At 44.5% G+C, this 19,154-nt stretch overlaps 1 protein-coding gene across 1 annotated transcript in view; it reads left to right on the top strand.

The window, feature by feature from the left end:
• Positions 1–19,154, top strand: part of LOC115167459 (A disintegrin and metalloproteinase with thrombospondin motifs 17-like) — a 115,050-nt gene that overhangs the window by 62,384 nt on the left and 33,512 nt on the right. The window contains exons 11-12 of the mRNA XM_029721884.1: positions 2,243–2,323; positions 13,552–13,709. Of these exons, the coding sequence (XP_029577744.1) occupies positions 2,243–2,323; positions 13,552–13,709 (239 nt within the window). The remainder of the gene's footprint in view (positions 1–2,242; positions 2,324–13,551; positions 13,710–19,154) is intronic.

Below are 19,154 nucleotides of genomic sequence, written 5' to 3' on the forward strand. Positions count from 1 at the left end.
AGCGTTTCTGGGTGTTTGACTATGTGAATGGGTGCTCTTGGTATAAATTGCCGATAGGCACAGATCTAGGATCAGTTTAGACTCCCCCCAATCCTAACCTTAACCATTAGAGGGGGAGAAAGCTAAACTGACCTTAGATCAGTGTCAAGGCTAGGGACACTTCTTACTCGTGACTTGTTCCTGTGTGCTGTGTAAAGAGATAATAGCATGGTTGTGGTAATTGCAGATCCAGCCCTGTAGGGCGGCACTACGGTGAGTACACACAGGGAGTCTGTACATAGTGGGGGGGCAGTAAAGAAGAACAAAGCAGCTCAACTAGGCCGAGGGGACTTGATTCTAATGTAAGACGTGTGTGAAACACTTGAGTTTGGTGTCAATCATGCATTGATGTCAAGTTTGTTACGTGTGGATCTCAGGTTAGGATGTGGCCCCTTGAGATACAGGAATAAATCAAACTCAGTCTGGTAACACTAAAAAACTAAACAAAAACAACTGGGACAATAAAGATTTTAGGACGATAAAGACTTCCATCCACTGATGGCATATATGGTGAAAGTTTGGAAGAATAAGCTATTTTATTTTCTCAGAAACGGCTGTATAGATACTGTGCTTTGGGATCTATTGTAGAGAGAAGGTCCTGCGTCTCAAACAACACCCTATTCCCTATGTAGTGCCTTGGTCAAAAGTAGTGCACTAGATAGGGAATAGGGTGCCATTTAGGATGCACACCTGGTCTCTCTTGACTCCACACCTGGTCTCTCTTGACTCCACACCTGGTCTCTCTTGACTCCACAGAGCTTAACAGTCCCATTATACAGGGGTCAAAACCCCAACCTGTGCCATTTTGTTGGAGGTTCCTCCTATTGCAATTATCTACATTATGGAAGAACCTCTTCTCCCCTCTTTATATATCCCTCTTTTGTTCTCTCTCTCTCTCTCTCTCTCATTCGCTGATGTATCTCTTTCTCTCTCTTCTTCCTCTTCTCCCTCCCTCCCTCCCACTCTCTCTCTCTCTCTCTCTCTCTCTCTCTCTCTCTCTCTCGCTCTCTCTCTCTCTCTCCCTCCCTCCCTCCCACTCTCTCTCTCTCTCTCTCTCTCTCTCTCTCTCTCTCTCTCTCTCTCTCTCTCTCTCTCTCTCTCTCTCTCTCTCTCTCTCTCTCTCTCTCTCTCTCTCTCTCTCACTGTGGGTCTTTCATATCTCTCTCCACTCTGTTTTTTGTTTCCTTCTTTGACACATTTGTGTGTAAGCCTCAGAAGTAACAGTGCGACCACAGTCAGTCGCCCGAGGGCCTGGGAACCAACGAGCTGCTTTGTATCATCACTACTGCCCAAACACTAGTGGGTGCTTGGATGCATGCATGTCTGTGAGGAGGGAAGGGCTGGCAAGGGTCTAATCAGAGATTTCTCTCCCAGTCGGGTTGAGGCTGGAATCCATAGAATATTTCATAGGATCTCTGTGCTAGAATCGAATGAATGATTCAAAAGTGATGTCATAAAGCGGAAGTAGTGTATATGCAGTGGGATCCTCAAAATGATTGGATCTTTTTGCTCACATATACTTCCTGGTCTCTTTTATGACACCCGTTGAATTCAGAGCCGTACATCTCAATGTGTGCATCACAAATGCCACCGTATTCCCAACATAGTGCAATACTTTTGAGCAGGGCTCATTGAGCTCTAGTCTCAAATATCACACTATATAGGGAATATGGTGACATCTGGGTCACAACCTAACTATCTGTCTCTGGTTGAATCCTTCCTTTCAAACCCAGGCTCCGTGTGATGCTCCAGCACACAGAGACAGAAGGTAGAGAGAGAGAGGCTCTACCTCTTTCTGTCCACCGGTATTGAGTTAGATCACTGCTACTATGACCGTTACTACCCTAGCTTTGTCCCAAACGGTACCCTATTCCCTTCATAGTGACCAGAGTCTAGTGCACTACTTTTGAACAGGGCCCATGTGTAGGGAACAGGGTGTCATTTGGGATGTAGACCCTCTCTCTTTCTAATTCCTTCATTGTCTTCCTCCTTGCCTTTCACACAGAAAAATTATTTCAACCCTTTCAAAATGAACAGCTTGGATAAAGAACCAGCCCAGCCCAGCCCAACCCTGTCTATACTACCCCTTCCCCTCACCTCTTCAAACCTCCTCTCATCCCCTCTCACCTCTCGTCCTCTCCTCACCCCAGGTGTGGGTCTGGGTGTGGCTCCACCCACTTCACTCTCTTGTATGTTTCTATAGGTTACATCGAGGCTGCTGTCATCCCCATTGGTGCTAGGAGAATCAAAGTTGTGGAGGACAAGCCCTCACACAGCTTTCTGGGTAAGACACACACACACACACACACACACACACACACACACACACACACACACACACACACATTTTGTTATGCGGTGCAGAGAACATTTAGCAGTTTTAAAGCTAATTTTCGTGAAATTCTATACATTCTTCTATACATTCTTGAAATTCTAATTTGAGTACCTAGCTAAAAAACATTAGCTGACATGGGCTAGTTGATCTGGACATTTCTGACAAGTTATAAATAGATCTCTAAGGTATACAATGACTGACATGACAAGAGGAACTGATGATGCAAGATATGTTGAATTGCAGGAAATAAACTTTAAACCTGCAAAATTCTCTCTTCGCCAACAAGACGGTTGTGGAAAGTTTGTTTCATGAACGGTGCTTGTACCCATAGAAATAGGGGTGTGCAGGGGGGGAGTGGGATATTCCCTAATGCTGGAAGGGGGGCCTGGATGAAAAAAGTTTGGGAGCCCCTTTTATAGACAACCGTACAAGTTGATATGATCTGTCTAATGATGTGAACTTGTATTCCCTATAGCAGGGTACCCAACTACTATCTGAAACGGTCCAGTGACACAAATGTCCTAGGTGGCAAAGGTCCGGATGGATATTGTCATTTATCGGCGCTGTGGTTCAGCATAGTAACAAACCATGTTGTTATATAAAATGTTTTCAAGAATACTGGTAAATACATTACAGTTTTTTACAATCGCTAGGACCCATTTTTCAATACTTAGGTAACTTTTTCAAAACTCTTCACACAGTTATCCTAACCAACTTTCACCTTGGCACAGCAGTTAATTTCACATCCAAAATGCACTAAAACTACCAAAACACTTCATACATGTCTCAAATCAACTCATTCTTCCATAACACTAGCAAAGGTGTCACCCAACAAGCACACTTTATCACTCATAAAACAATGACCTAAAAAACACTAACGACAGGTAGAATTACACAATGTTTTCTTTTGTAAAATTTCTTTACAAAACAAGAAGCACCTCTCTACTGTTTAGAATTCATTGCAGTATATGTTACAGGAATGACACCTCTCTACTGTTTAGAATTCACTGCAGTATATGTTACAGGAATGACACCTCTACTGTTTAGAATTCACTGCAGTATATGTTACAGGAATGACACCTCTCTACTGTTTAGAATTCACTGCAGTATATGTTACAGGAATGACACCTCTCTACTGTTTAGAATTCACTGCAGTATATGTTACAGGAATGACACCTCTCTACTGTTTAGAATTCACTGCAGTATATGTTACAGGAATGACACCTCTCTACTGTTTAGAATTCACTGCAGTATATGTTACAGGAATGACACCTCTCTACTGTTTAGAATTCACTGCAGTATATGTTACAGGAATGAATCAGACATGATGCATAATGCTTCGATATGTTTTATGTCATTTTTTGGCATTGAGTGATTCCAAAATACAATACTTTGTATACACACCATCTACCGATGGAGATAAAGCAGAAGCAAAGCTAGTCAACCCTGTTTCCTGCATTTGGCCACAGGTTCTCATCTACATCACATCTAATCCTGTTTTCTGCATTTGGCCACAGGTTCTCATCCACATTACATCTTATGTCTTCTTGGGCAATACACCTAGGAAATAATCTTTTGGCAGGCCTGGTCCATCCCTGGCAATCTTCTGCAGATATGTCCAGGTATCCAGCGTTCATTGCGTCCAGGAGGGACATTTGATCATGTGGATGGTGGTCATAAACCTTCCACCTCTATGAGGAAAATAATTCCTCTATGGGGTTGAGTAATGGAGAGTAAGGTGGGAGGAAAAGTGACACCATCCTGGGATGGGCTGCAAACCACTCTGTGACTGCACGGGAGTGGTGAAATGCCACATTGTCCCATACAATTACAAACGTTGGCCGATTTGGCCTCACTGCAACCCTTTCCTCACCTGGCACAACCCTTCCATAGAGGTCATCCAGGAATGAAATGAGACGCTCGGTGTTGTATGGCCCAATTAGCGGTTTGTGTAACAGAAATCCATCAGAGGATACTGCTGCACACATTGTGATGTTGGCACCTCTCTGGCCCGGGACATCCACTGTGGCTCTTTTCCCAATCACATTCCTTCCTCACCACCGTGTTTTGACCAAGTTGAAACCAGCCTCATCCACAAAGATGAATATGTGGGGTGTTTGCCTGGCTTCAATCTCCATGACTCTCTAAAATAAATCCACAAGGCAACATAAGAGTTAGGCTATTACGGTAGTTAACATTATACCTAAAAACATCCATTGTGTGCCTCTGCTCTGTTTGGTTTTGGTCAAAACCAGTTCTGTATTTTATAGCCATCTTTCCTGGACATATTGAGTTGCTTGACTCGTTCAGAGTTCCTCTCAAAGGGGACAGTGTACAACTGCTTCATTCTGACTTGATGTTGTTTCAGAACTCTAGAAATAGTTGTTATGCCTACATTGTGAATATTTCCAAATGTAATGTTGTCTGCTAACACTCTGTCCTGAATCTCTGTGAGTTTTATGCCATTATTTCTGATGACTATATCAACGATTGCAGTTTCCTGCATAGCAGTGAAAATCCTACCTCTCCTGCCTGTGGGAGGTAACTGTTGGGTCATAAGCAGAAATACAAAAACAATTACACACAAGTGGGTTTGAAGGCTTTGTTCAATTTACTTCTGTAATGTGCAGTTCAGTCAGATGCCCTTGCAGAATGCACATCTTACCTGTTGTTTTGCCGGACATTTCTCACAATAGATGCCACTGTTGAGCGTTGCAGATTTGGCTGCACTCTCAGACCAGCCTCTCTCATTGATAGACCATGATTTATTACATGATCAATTATAGTAGTGCTAATCTCATCTGAGACTACAGCTCTTGATCTTCCTCTCAGTCTTCTTCCACCACGCATACGTACTCCTCTCCCTCTCCCAGCCAGTCTTCTTCCACCACGCGTACGTACTCCTCTCCCTCTCCCTCTCCCTCTCCCAGCCAGTCTTCTTCCACCACGCATACGTACTCCTCTCCCTCTCCCTCTCCCAGCCAGTCTTCTTCCACCACGCATACGTACTCCTCTCCCTCTCCCTCTCCCAGCCAGTCTTCTTCCACCACGCGTACGTACTCCTCTCCCTCTCCCTCTCCCAGCCAGTCTTCTTCCACCACGCGTACGTACTCCTCTCCCTCTCCCTCTCCCAGCCAGTCTTCTTCCACCACGCATACGTACTCCTCTCCCTCTCCCTCTCCCAGCCAGTCTTCTTCCACCACGCGTACGTACTCCTCTCCCTCTCCCTCTCCCAGCCAGTCTTCTTCCACCACGCGTACGTACTCCTCTCCCTCTCCCTCTCCCAGCCAGTCTTCTTCCACCACGCGTACGTACTCCTCTCCCTCTCCCTCTCCCAGCCAGTCTTCTTCCACCACGCATACGTACTCCTCTCCCTCTCCCTCTCCCAGCCAGTCTTCTTCCACCACGCGTACGTACTCCTCTCCCTCTCCCTCTCCCAGCCAGTCTTCTTCCACCACGCATACGTACTCCTCTCCCTCTCCCTCTCCCAGCCAGTCTTCTTCCACCACGCGTACGTACTCCTCTCCCTCTCCCTCTCCCAGCCAGTCTTCTTCCACCACGCATACGTACTCCTCTCCCTCTCCCTCTCCCAGCCAGTCTTCTTCCACCACGCATACGTACTCCTCTCCCTCTCCCTCTCCCAGCCAGTCTTCTTCCACCACGCATACGTACTCCTCTCCCTCTCCCTCTCCCAGCCAGTCTTCTTCCACCACGCGTACGTACTCCTCTCCCTCTCCTTCCCTCTCTTCTTCCTCTGTCAGCCACTTCTCTATCTCTGTCTGGGTCCATGTTTACATTACAGTACAGCATTATTCCTAAACTGTCCCCTTTTGTATAGATGGTAATGTAATTGAAAGACTAACACCTGGGTAGGTGTTCAGCTACAATGGGAATCAGCTGTGGTTGGTCTAATTGTTTTGATAGTATTTAATTTTTTAGATTTGGAATATATTTCAATTCGGTATTGCTGTAGAAATGTAGCACATTGCTGTCTTATTCAATTTTGTGTTATGTTAGGTTTTGAACTTCAGTTTAACAGTTTTGAAAAGAATATGTAAACATGTTCAAATTGGCCTGTAGGAACATAGAGTTTTGGTGGTGGTAGTGTCTGAGTGAGAAAATAATTAATGAAATTTGTAAGATGTAGTCATTGAATGCATTTTGTGCCAAAGCAATGACAAATGACCCACAGTTTAGCCCACATAGACTGCTGTTGTGCTCACTGTGTGAAGAGTGTTGAAAAAGTGATCTAAGTATTGAGAAATGGGTCCTAGCGATTGTCAAAAACTGTAAATGAGACAAATGAAACCTTTGTACATGGACCTTGACTTATTAAATAATATCTCAATTAAATGAAGTGCATGTTTTCTGGAGAACAAAGGAGAGTTAAAAAACAAAATCTGAAAGCACAGAAAGTCACTGTGGGCCATGCAATATTAATGTATAAGTCACTGTGGGCCATGCCATATTAATGTATAAGTCACTGTGGGCCATGTAATATTAATGGATAAGTCACTGTGGGCCATGCAATATTAATGTATAAGTCACTGTGGGCCATGCAATATTAATGTATAAGTCACTGTGGGTCATGCAATATTAATGTATAAGTCACTGTGGGCCATGCAATATTAATGTATAAGTCACTGTGGGCCATGTAATATTAATGGATAAGTCACTGTGGGCCATGCAATATTAATGAATAAGTCACTGTGGGCCATGCAATATTAATGTATAAGTCACTGTGGGTCATGCAATATTAATGTATAAGTCACTGTGGGCCATGCCATATTAATGTATAAGTCACTGTGGGTCATGCAATATTCATGTATAAGTCACTGTTGGTCATGCAATATGCATGTATAAGTCACTGTGGACCTTGCATCACTGAGAGAAATTACACTTTCTGTTTCTTGAAAATGTTTTGAACTTTGGCATAAATGGTGTGAGAGCAACTCTTGAGACACTGGTGCAGGTGTCCATTGGTGAGCCTGGAGCGATATTTGTTTTGAATAAAGTTCATTGTGGAGAAGGCTGATTCACAGCTGTATGTGGAGCCAAACATGGTCAGGATGTCTAGTTGTAGTTTCTTGAGAACAGGGACATCAGCTGCAGGCACCATCTTTCCATCTTTCCCCAGAAAGTAAGACAGGGTCACAAAGCCACATTTTCTTGCAGCTCAATCAACTCCATTTGCAGTGATGAAGATCTGTCTGAAGATCTGTTTAGCTTCCTCTGACAACATCTACCCGTCTGAAGATCTGTTTAGCTTCCTCTGACAACTTTTTGTGACTAAGATGGTTCTGGATGACCAGCAAGCAATTCTCTTCCAACAGTGAAATCCCAGGCCTCCGTCCCCGCAGGAGGCCTTTTGCCTTTTGGTAGGCCGTCATTTTAAATGAGAATTTGTTCTTAACTGACTTGCTGAGTTAAATAAAGGTTAAATAAAAATATAAAAAAGTCATCAAAGCTAGCTTTGAGGTTCTCCATCAGCTTCTGGATGAAATCGACATGGTAGGGAACATCTTTGTCTCCCTGCGTTGGCACCAGAAGATTGGGGAAGTGGACAAGTTCTCCCTGAAGATCCTTCTTGAAAAGCTCCAATTTCTTCTGGAAAGCCCAGACTGCTGCTATCATATCACACACTGTGTTGTCCTGCAGCTTAACATTCAGTTGTTGAGGTGTGATGTCATGTCTGTCACACTGTGTTGTCCTGTCCCTGCAGCTTAACATTCAGTTGTTGAGGTGGGATGTCATGTCTGTCAAAAATGCTACTGTTTCCTCTTTTCGTCATCAGAAAACTGAGTTGCCCTGTCACTCTTTTGCTCTGATAAGAAAGCTTTGATTTCCTCCTGAATGGCCCAGAAGCATTCCAAAACCCTGCCTTCACTGAGCCATCTGACATTGTAAGTCATCAATGCTGGCATTAGCCTCTGTCAGAAAGCCTCGTAGCAGGCGGTGTTCTTGATCAGCTTCATCCTCGTTGTCATGACCTCAGAATACTCTTATCCCAGACTGGCACACAGGACAGATTGATGGATGATTTGATGTCAGGACAGGGTGGTCCTCTTTCAAACTGTAACCAGTCCCCTCCTCTTCCTGTTATGGCTGGAGCTCCATCTGTGGTGATGGAGACCACTGACTTCAGATCGCTCCCCCTGGTCAGCATCCCTTTGACATCCTCTCCCTGTGTGTCTGCTTCTACATTTGTTAAGCCCAACAGCTCATCCCAGAATTCCGTCTTTGTTTCATAATAAAACCTGACAAACAACAGAAGCAGGCCATTATCAGTGTTATCTGTTGAATCATCCACAGCTAATGAAATGCTTGGTGCATTCTGAATGACCTCATCAAGTTGTGAAGTCAAATCTTCAGCTAATATTTCATTTCTCCTCATTGCTGTGGAATCAAATCAAACTTTATTTGTCATGCCGAATACAACAAGTGTAGACCTTCCCGTTAAATGGTTACTTACAAGCCCTTAACCAACAGTGCAGTTCAAGAAGAGTTAATGAAATATTTACCAAATAAACTGAAGTAAAAAATCAAAGTAACACAATAACATAACAATAACAAGGCTATATACAGGGGGTACCGGTAATCTTTATTGTTTACCTGCAAACAAGGTGTCAGCAACTTCACACATGCGTTCTTTTACCATCTCAGCGTCAGTGTTTTCCCTAAACCCAAGCTATTCTCAGTGAAAGCTCCGTTGCACGTTGTTGGGCTTTCAGGGAATTGAAATGGACTTTTTGTCTCATATTGGGATTTGAGTTGTTTAATCTTGTTTTTTCTCACCTCCGTGTTCAGAGGATAAGACTGATCTATATTACTATGCATGGTGTAATGACGCTTAACATTGCCACTTTTCACGAGGGCTACGGACTCGCTGCATATCAGGCACATTTGTTTTGTTCTGGTTGTGAGGAGAATGCATTTTCCGTCCACTCGCCATCAACCTACATTTTTTTGAACAAGCCATATTAACTAAGATACTGGTAACTAAGCTCCTTCTATCTGTGATATTAACAGTTGAACCTCAGTGAAATATTTCTGTTTCTTTCTGCCTGCTTGTTCTGAGGTGTTGTGGAGGATATTTGCATTGATGTGATTGGGTAAGACATTGGCTCTTGCATTTAACCACGCGATTGGATTAGACGGGGCGCTAGTAGAGGTGGGGGTTGCTTTGAGAGTGAGAGGAAGAGAGGTTGCCGAGTTAGAGAGGCCGTGGCGCCCGGGTAATTCTTGAAAGCTGTTAAAAAAATATATTGATTGACTTGTATATAACTACTGTAAATGCTGTTCGGTCCGTATTGACCCTTCACTGGGTCTGGATCCGGACCACCGTCTGCCAGTTGAGTTTGGCTGCCCCATACAGTCTTCAGCCAGTGCTAAAACATTCTGCACTGTCTAGCATGTTTTGTTCTCTGTCGACTCTGCAGGGAAATTTGAAAGCCCATAAACACAGTCATTTGTCAGTCGCTTGTAAAGTGTTTGAACACTTCGCTCTTGCGGTTTCCTTTTGAGTGTTCTGACAACAGCTATTAAACATTTTTCTAACCGTTAAGTGCTTTGTCAACAGGAAGGGTACACTGGGGACTTGAGACATCGGTGGCGTCCAATTCTAGTTCTGTGTGTAATGATAGGACAGGCTGGGATCCTCTCTAGTGATAGGAGGGAGTTGAGGGATGGAGGGAGGAGAGGAGAGGAGATTAGGAGAGGGATGGGGAAGAGAGGAAGGGAAGTAGGGAGGGATGGAGGGAGGGAGGGAGGGAGGGAAGGGAGGGAGGGAGTAGAGACTGAAAGGCTAGCCACTCCCTTTGAAAACACATCTGGTGATCTAAAGAAACACTCCAACACTACTTCCTTTTGTACAGTGTGAGGTATGTCTCCACCACGTTTTATATGGTAAAGTTTCCCCAAGTCGCTGATCTTGGGTCAGTTTAGGATGTAGGTAGAGTTATTAAAGTGACTGCGCATAGATAATAACAGAGAGTAGCAGTAGCATAGAAAGGGGGGCAATGCAAATAGTCTGGTTAGCCATTTGATTAGCTGTTCAGGAGTCTTATGGCTTGGGTGTAGAGGCTGTTTAGAAGCCTCTTGGACATAGACTTGGTGCTCCGGTACCGCTTGCCGTGTGGTAGCAGAGAGAGCAGTCTATGACTAGGGAGGCTGGAACCTTTGACAATTTTTAGGGCCTTCCTCTGACACCGCCTGGTATAGAGGTCCTGGATGGCAGGAAGCTTGGCCCCAGTGATGTACTGGGCCGTACGCACTACCCTCTGTAGTGCCTTGCGGTTGGAGGCCGAGCAGTTGCCATACCAGACAGTGATGCAACCCGTCAGGATGCTCTCGATGGTGCAGCTGTAAAACCTTTTGAGGATCTGATGACCTATGCCAAATCTTTTCAGTCTCCTGAGGGGAATAGCTTTTGTCATGCCGTCTTCACGACTGTCTTGGTGTGCTTGGACCATGATAGTTTGTTGGTGATGTGGATGCCAAGGAACTAGAATCTCTCAACCTGCTCCACTACAGCCCCGTCGATGAGAATGGGGGCGTGCTCTGTCCTCCTTTTCCTGTTGTCCACAATCATCTCCTTCATCTTGATCACGTTGAGGAAGAGGTTGTTGTCCTAGCACCACATGGTCAGATCGCTGACCTCCTCCCTATAGGCTGTCTCATCGTTGTTGGTGATCAGGCCTACCACTGTTGTCATCAGCAAACTTAATGATGGTGTTGGAGTCGCGCCTGGCCATGCAGTCATGAGTGAAAAGGGAGTACAGGAGGGGACTGAGCACGCACCCCTGAGGGACCCCCGTGTTGAGGATCAGCGTGGTGGATGTGTTGTTACCTACCCTTACCGCCTGGGGGCGGCCCATCAGGAAGTCGAGGATCCAGTTGCAGAGGGCAGTGTTTAGTCCAAGGGTCCTTAGCTTAGTTTTGAGCTTTGAGGTCACTATGGTGTTGAACGCTGAACTGAAGTCAATGAATAGCATTCTCACGTAGGTGTTCCTTTTGTCCAGTTGGGAAAGGGCAGTGTGGAGGTCAATAGAGATTGCATCATCTGTGGATCTGTTGGTGTGGTATGCAAATTGGAGTGGGTCTAGGGTTTCTGGGATAATGGTGTTGATGTGAGCCATGACCAGCCTTTCAAAGCATTTCATGGCTACAGACATGAGTGCTACGGGTCGGTAGTCATTTAGGCAGGTTACCTTAGTGTTCTTGGGCACAGGGACTATGGTGGTCTCCTTGAAACATGTTGGTATTACAGACTCAGACAGGGAGAGGTTGAAAATGTCAGGGAAGACACTTGCCAGTTGGTCAGCGCATGCTCGGTGTACACGTCCTGGTAATCCGTCTGGGCCTGCGGCCTTGTGATTGTAAGACATGTTTAAAGGTCTTACTCACATCGGCTGTGGAGAGCATGATCACACAGTCGTCCGGAAACAGCTGATGCTCTCATGCATGTTTCAGTGTTACTTGCCTCGAAGCGAGCATTGAAGTTATTTAGCTCATCTGGTAGGCTCATGTCACTGGGCAGCTCTCAGCTGTGCTTCCCTTTGTAGTCTGTAATAGTTTGCAATCCCTGCCACTTCTGACGAGCGTCGGAGCCGGTGTAGTATGATTCGATCTTAGCCCTGTGTTGCCGGTTGGATGGTCTTAGCCCTGTGTTCCCGGTTGGATGGTTCGTCGGAGGGCATAGAGGGATTTCTTATAAGCTTCCGGGTTACAGTCCCGCTGCTTGAAAGCGGCAGTTCTACCCTGGTTAAGCTTAAGATTGGGAGAGGAGAAGCTGATCCTCGGTCTGTACCTAAGGGAAACTTGTGAAATACAATGTGTTGAAAAGGAAAAGAGAATTTATGTTTTTGTAGAGCTAGTAAACAACACAGTGATGACCATGGAACAGTGATGCTAATATTCTAATGATGACCATGGAACAGTGATGCTAATATTCTAATGATGACCATGGAACAGTGATGCTAATATTCTAATGATGACCATGGAACAGTGATGCTAATATTCTAATGATGACCATGGAACAGTGATGCTAATATTCTAATGATGACCATGGAACAGTGATGCTAATATTCTAATGATGACCATGGAACAGTGATGCTAATATTCTAATGATGACCATGGAACAGTGATGCTAATATTCTAATGATGACCATGAGGCAGTGATGCTAATATTCTAATGCATTTTAATTTAAGTTGATTTGATGATGTGGTTAAACACATTTTGAAAGATCTGAAGTTGTTTTTTTCTATATAGTTAATATTATGTTCCTGGGCAGTTTTATAGTGAAGTGTTTCAATTATTTTCAATTCCATCTAAACCTGTAAGTTCATAGACATGCAGTAAAACAAACGTGTTTAGAAAGAGTCCATTCACTGTGCAAGGTTTTTTTATTTCTCTGGAGCTCTCACTGGTCGTCGAGTCCTTCCAAAAGACTGATTAAAACATGCATTTGGAAAAACCTGGCTCAAACATTCAATTCTTATGGAGTGTCTTACAGTACACCCCAACAGTCTCTCTCTTTATTTTCTCTCTCTCTCCACCCTCGCTCTCTTTCTAATGCATTACCCAACAACCTTAAGTCAAGCACCGCATGTCCACAGGGGACAACCGTGGACATGCGGTGAGGTAGTCTGTTTGCTGGACTTCACAACCTCCACAGTCTCCACATCAAGGGACACTCTCTTAGTTGGAACCGACTGGGTCTCTGATGCTGTGCTGTTTCCTGTGGTTCAGGCACTGCGAGAAGTAAAACCGCCCTGACCGGGGTCAGCTATTTCCAAAGCAGCCAATTTGGGCATCAAAAGTCCTTTTCAGAGAAGTGAAGGGAAGTGTGTGTTCACCTTGCCTGCCTGCTACATTTTAATTGTTTGTTTGCTCCTCTTTAAATAAAAAAAATATAGATTTTAGGGTAGAGACATGGTTTGAATTCTGGGTTTGAATAAAGGTAGTGATTTAAGGGGAACAGTCAGAGTGGCAATTGAAGCCGACAACCTGCGTTTACAGTTTGAGCACACAATGCTATAAAGGTCTAGGCATGTTGGTGGAGACTGTGGTATGCTTACGTTCAATGGAAGTGATAGGGGCAAGTGATAGGGAACCATCTAACATCAAGTTGTCCTGAACTTCCTCTTAAATTAATTATATGTCCTGCTTGTTCCAGCAATGAAAGACTCTACCAAGAGGTCCATCAACAGCGACTGGAAGATCGAGCTTCCTGGAGAGTTCCAGCTTGCCGGCACTACAGTGCGCTACGTCCGGAGAGGACTCTGGGAAAAAATGTCCGCCAAGGGACCCACCAAGACCCCGCTGTACCTCATGGTAAACCTATCATGTAGAGAGAGATGGTGTGTGTGTGTGTTGGGGGGAGGAGTGTGTGTGTGTGTGTGTGTGTGTGTGTGTGTGTGTGTGTATCCCTATCATGCAAATGCATGTTGAGCTGATGCATTTACCCTCCTCAGTCTACTCCACATGACAGAGATCAGAGAGAGAGGAAGAGATAAAGAGCATGGAAATTGGGCTTCAAAGGGAGGAAGTTGGTGTTAGTTTAAATGTAATCTTTATTTAACTAGGCAAGTCAGTTAAGAACAAATTCTTATTTACAATGACAGCCTACCAGGGAACAATGGGTTAACTGCCTTGTTCAGGGGCAGAATGACAGATTTTTACCTTGTCAGTTTGGGGATTTGATCCAGCAACCTTTTGGGTTATTGGTCCAACGCTCTAACTACTAGGCTACCTGCCGCCCCAAATGGCCCTCTGGAGGCATCATGTGATACAGATGTAGTATCTTAATTTGAGCCAGTTTGCTACAGTAGGGAAATAATCCTGCAGCAATAGGAAATGTCAGTTATTATGTGGATTATATAAAAACATTTGTAGGGATTGATACATTTTTGGTAAGGGAAAATCAAGTCTGAAATATCAAAGTGGAAATGTTTAAACTAAAGATGCCCTTTTAAACCTTAAATGCACAACAAGTTTTACATTTCCTGATTAAATTAAGATCATACCACAGGTTGGTGGCACCTTAATTGGGGAGGACGGGCTCGGGGAAATGGCTGGAGCTGTCACGCCCTGACCATAGAGAGCCCTTGGTTCTCTATGGTGTTGTCAAATCAAATCAAAATCAAATCAAATCAAATCAAATTTATTTATATAGCCCTTCGTACATCAGCTGAAATCTCAAAGTGCTGTACAGAAACCCAGCCTAAAACCCCAAACAGCAAGCAATGCATGTGAAAGAAGCACGGTGGCTGGGAAAAATTCCCTAGGAAAAACTCCTGAGAAAGGCCAAAAACCTAGGAAGAAACCTAGAGAGGAACCAGGCTATGAGGGGTGGCCAGTCCTCTTCTGGCTGTGCCGGGTGGATATTATAACAGAACATGGTCAAGATGTTAAAATGTTCGTAAATGACCAGCATGGTCAAATAATAATAATCATAGTAATTGTCGAGGGTGCAACAAGCACGTCCGGTGAACAGGTCAGGGTTCCGTAGCCGCAGGCAGAACAGTTGAAACTGGAGCAGCAGCATGGCCAGGTGGACTGGGGACAGCAAGGAGTCATCATGCCAGGTAGTCCTGAGGCATGGTCCTAGGGCTCAGGTCCTCCGAGAGAAAGAAAGAAAGAGAGAAGAGAGAATTAGAGAGAGCATATTTACATTCACACAGGACACCGGATAAGACAAGAGAATACTCCAGATGTAACAGACTGACCCTAGCCCCCCCGACACATAAACTACTGCAGCATAAATACTGGAGGCTGAGACAGGAGGGATCAGAAGACACTGTGGCCCCATCCGATGATACCCCCGGACAGGGCCAAACAGGCAGGATATAACCCCACCCACTTTGCCAAAGCACAGCCCCCACACCACTAGAGGGATATCTACAACCACCAACTTACCGTCCGAAGACAAGGCCGAGTATAGCCCACAAAGATCTCCGCCACGGCACAACCCAAGGGGGGGGCGCCAACCCAGACAGGAAGACCACGTCAGTGGCTCAACCCACTCAAGTGACGCACCCCTCCCATGGACGGCATGGAAGAACACCAGTAAGTCAGTGACTCAGCCCCTGTAAAAGGGTTAGAGGCAGAGAATCCCAGTGGGAAGAGGGGAACCGACAAGGCAGAGACAGCAAGGGCGGTTCGTTGCTCCAGCCTTTCCGTTCACCTTCACACTCCTGGGCCAGACTATACTTAATCATAGGACCTACTGAAGAGATAAGTCTTCAGTAAAGACTTAAAGGTTGAGACTGAGTCTGCGTCTCTCACATGGGTAGGCAGACCATTCCATAAAAATGGAGCTCTATAGGAGAAAGCCCTACCTCCAGCCGTTTGCTTAGAAATTCTAGGGACAATTAGGAGGCCTGCGTCTTGTGACCGTAGCGTACGTGTAGGTATGTACGGCAGGACCAAATCGGAAAGATAGGTAGGAGCAAGCCCATGTAATGCTTTGTAGGTTAGCAGTAAAACCTTGAAATCAGCCCTTGCCTTAACAGTTGTAGGTCAGGGCTTGACTAGGGGGTGTTCTAGTCTTTTCATTTCTATGTTGGTGCACTTAGTATGGTTCCCAATTAGAGGCAGCTGGTGTTCGTTGTCTCTAATTGGGGATCATATTTAAGGGTTCGCTGTTCCCACCTGCTTTGTGGGATATTGTTTGTGTATGTGCAGGTAGCACTACGTTACTTTACGTTTCGTTGCTTGTTTATTGTTTTTGTTGGAAAGTTTCACTTAAATAAAGATGTGGAACTCAACACACGCTGCGCCTTGGTCCGTCCATTCAACCGAACGTGACAGGAGCAGAAAAGGTGGAATGGTATCGAATACACCAAACACATGTTTGGATGCATTCCATTCGCGCCGTTCCAGCCATTATTATGAGCCGACCTCCCCTCAGCAGCCTCCACTGGATCATACATCTTTACATCACTGGCAGGGATTATAGAGAATGAATGAATGCTCCCTCTCTCATTCTCTCTCCTCCATCTCCCTGTTTCTTTCTCTCTCTCTCTCTCTCGGTCTCTCTCTCTCTGTCTCTCTTTCGATTCAATTCTAAGGGCTTTACTGGCATGGGAAACCTGTTTACATTGCCAAAACAAGTGAAATAGATAATAAACAAAAGTGAAATAATCAATCAAAAATTAACAATAAACTTTACACTCACAAGTTTTAAAGGAATAGACACATTTCAAATGTAATATTATGGCTATGTACACTGTTATAATGATGTACAAATAGATAAAGTACAAAAGGGAAAATAAATAAATATAAATGGATTGTATTTACAATGGTGTTTGTTCTTCACTGGTTGCCCTTTTCTTGTGGCAACAGGTCACAAATCTTGCTGCTGCTGCGATGGCACACTGTGGTATTTCGTTCAAATATTTTTTTATTCAACACATACACAAGAATGGTGTATAGTTATAAAAGACAAGTTTACAGTTCTTATCTAAACATAAGAGAACAGACATTAACCAAAAGACCCAGAGTTCTGGGCACAAAACAAATATTACAAAACAAGACATACAAAACAAGGACAGGTAGAAAGAAAAAAGGGTCGATGTAGCCCCCCCACATATACCCCACTTTATCCCCCCCTTATTCCACCCTATTCCCCTCCCAACTGCTCGGGTGGCGGGGCCAGCACATGCTGCCCAAAGGTAGATTACCGTATGACAATTGAGAGTGCGTTAAAAAGTGCAAATTCACAGAGCCGCCTGGTCCAAGTAAGAGAGGAAAGGCTGCCAGATTTGATCAAATGTTGATCATTTATTGTTCAGAATATATCTAATTCTTTCTAAGTGTACAGTTTTTGCCAATTCGCTGAGCCATAATTTGGTAGAGGGCGCTTCCCTCTTTTTCCAAAACAACAAGATTAATTTTTTTGCCGAAATGAGACTGTAAGAGATGAGTTGTTTTTGGGAGTTGGTTAATCCGTTTAGGGAATCGGACACTCCCAGGATTATCAGAAGCAGGTCTGGGTCTATTGAAGTCTCCAGAACTTCAGAGAGGACCCCAAAAATTCCACACCAATACCCATACAAGTTAGAGCATAGGGCAAAGCAGTGGAGTAGTGTACTGCTCAGCCTGACATTTATCACACATAGGGGATGTACCAGGAAATATCCTATGCAGTTTGGTTTTGGAATAGTGTAATCTGTGTAATACCTTGAATTGTATGAGACGATGTCTGGAGTTAATGGAGCATGTGTGTATATACTCCAAGCTGTCCTCCCAGTCTGCCACCGACATATCAGTCCCTAGTTCTTCCTCCCATTTTGCCTTAATGGCATCAGTAGAGGGTGCGCTAACAGATTGAAAAGCGTCATATATACGAGATATCAGTTTGTCTGAGGTGGGGCATATTTTTATGCATCCGTCAAACATGGAAGGTTTAGCATTCCCAAATGTTGGGAGGTGTTTTCTAACATAGTCTCTAATCTGTAGGTATCTGAAAAAGTTACTTCTGGGAAGATTATAAGTTTCCCTCAGCGATTCAAAGGAAGCAAAGGTTCCCCCTATATATAAATCCCCTATGGTACTTATCCCCAACTCGCCCCACCGCTCAAAGGTGTTATCAAGGTTAGAGGGGGCAAAGGAGGGATTCCTGGCAACAGGAAGCATGAATGATATTGGTCTAAGCTCAAAGTGGACTTTAATTTGCTTCCAGATTCGGACTGTGCTATGTATAATAGGATTGTTACGGTAAAGTGACATCTCCAGATTGACAGGTGACAAAATCACAGCACCAATAGAGAAGGGGTGACACTCCTCTCGCTCCATACTAAGCCAGCTGGATGGCGGGAGTGCGTCATCCAGCAAAAACGTAACAGCGCGGAGGTTGGCGGCCCAGTAGTAAAATATAAAGTTTGGGAGAGACAATCCTCCTTCCATCTAGGTTAAAAAAGTTTGAAATATCCAATAAATTTCGTTCCACTTCATAATTGTGTCCCACTTGTTGTTGATTCTTCACAAAAAATTACAGTTTTATATCTTTATGTTTGAAGCCTGAAATGTGGCAAAAGGTCGAAAAGTTCAAGGGGGCCGAATACTTTCGCAAGGCACTGTACACATAGTAATTATATGTACGCACACCTACACAGACACAAGCACCACGGAGGTCTGGTGGGAATCTAATCGTGAGAGCGGGCCAGGCTATGACAAAGGCAGAACAGCACAAAACATGAACTTGCTATCCAGGTGTCTGCGTCTGCCCCTTCCCAGCCATCACCCCCAGACCCCCGCAAGCAATAAATAACTGGTATGGTAATAGGAATAATGTAAGAATTGAAAAATAAATAACAAAACAAAAATGGGGGAATATAAGTATATCCATCCAAAAGTGTCAATGATCAGACCTGGAAGGCCTCCCAAACAGGCACCACCCCGAACCCAGTCGGAATTAAAGTGAAATTGACGTTAAATGAGAGCTCTGACCGCCTTCCATTGGTCAGCTCAGCGTGTTACATGTTCGGCAGGTCTTGTTGAGACCGTTTAGTACGGTTTCACCCGTTATGGTATAGTATGGGTTCGAGTCCATGAGCAGACCCTAACACACAATGACAAGGCACTCTAACCTGTACGGGGGATTGGCGTATACTCCAGGATAAACTTCTCTGCGTCCAAAACCGAGGAGAGACAAATCTTCTCTCCGGAAGGCGGGGTAATTCTTAGTCTTGCAGGGAAGAGCAAGGCTGGGCGAAGATGGAGTTTGTAGAGTTTGGTCATGACATCTCTGTAGCCGGCGCGGTGCTTTGCCACATC

This window comes from Salmo trutta, chromosome 29 (assembly GCF_901001165.1).
Source record: "Salmo trutta chromosome 29, fSalTru1.1, whole genome shotgun sequence".
Taxonomy (NCBI): Eukaryota; Metazoa; Chordata; class Actinopteri; order Salmoniformes; family Salmonidae; genus Salmo; species Salmo trutta.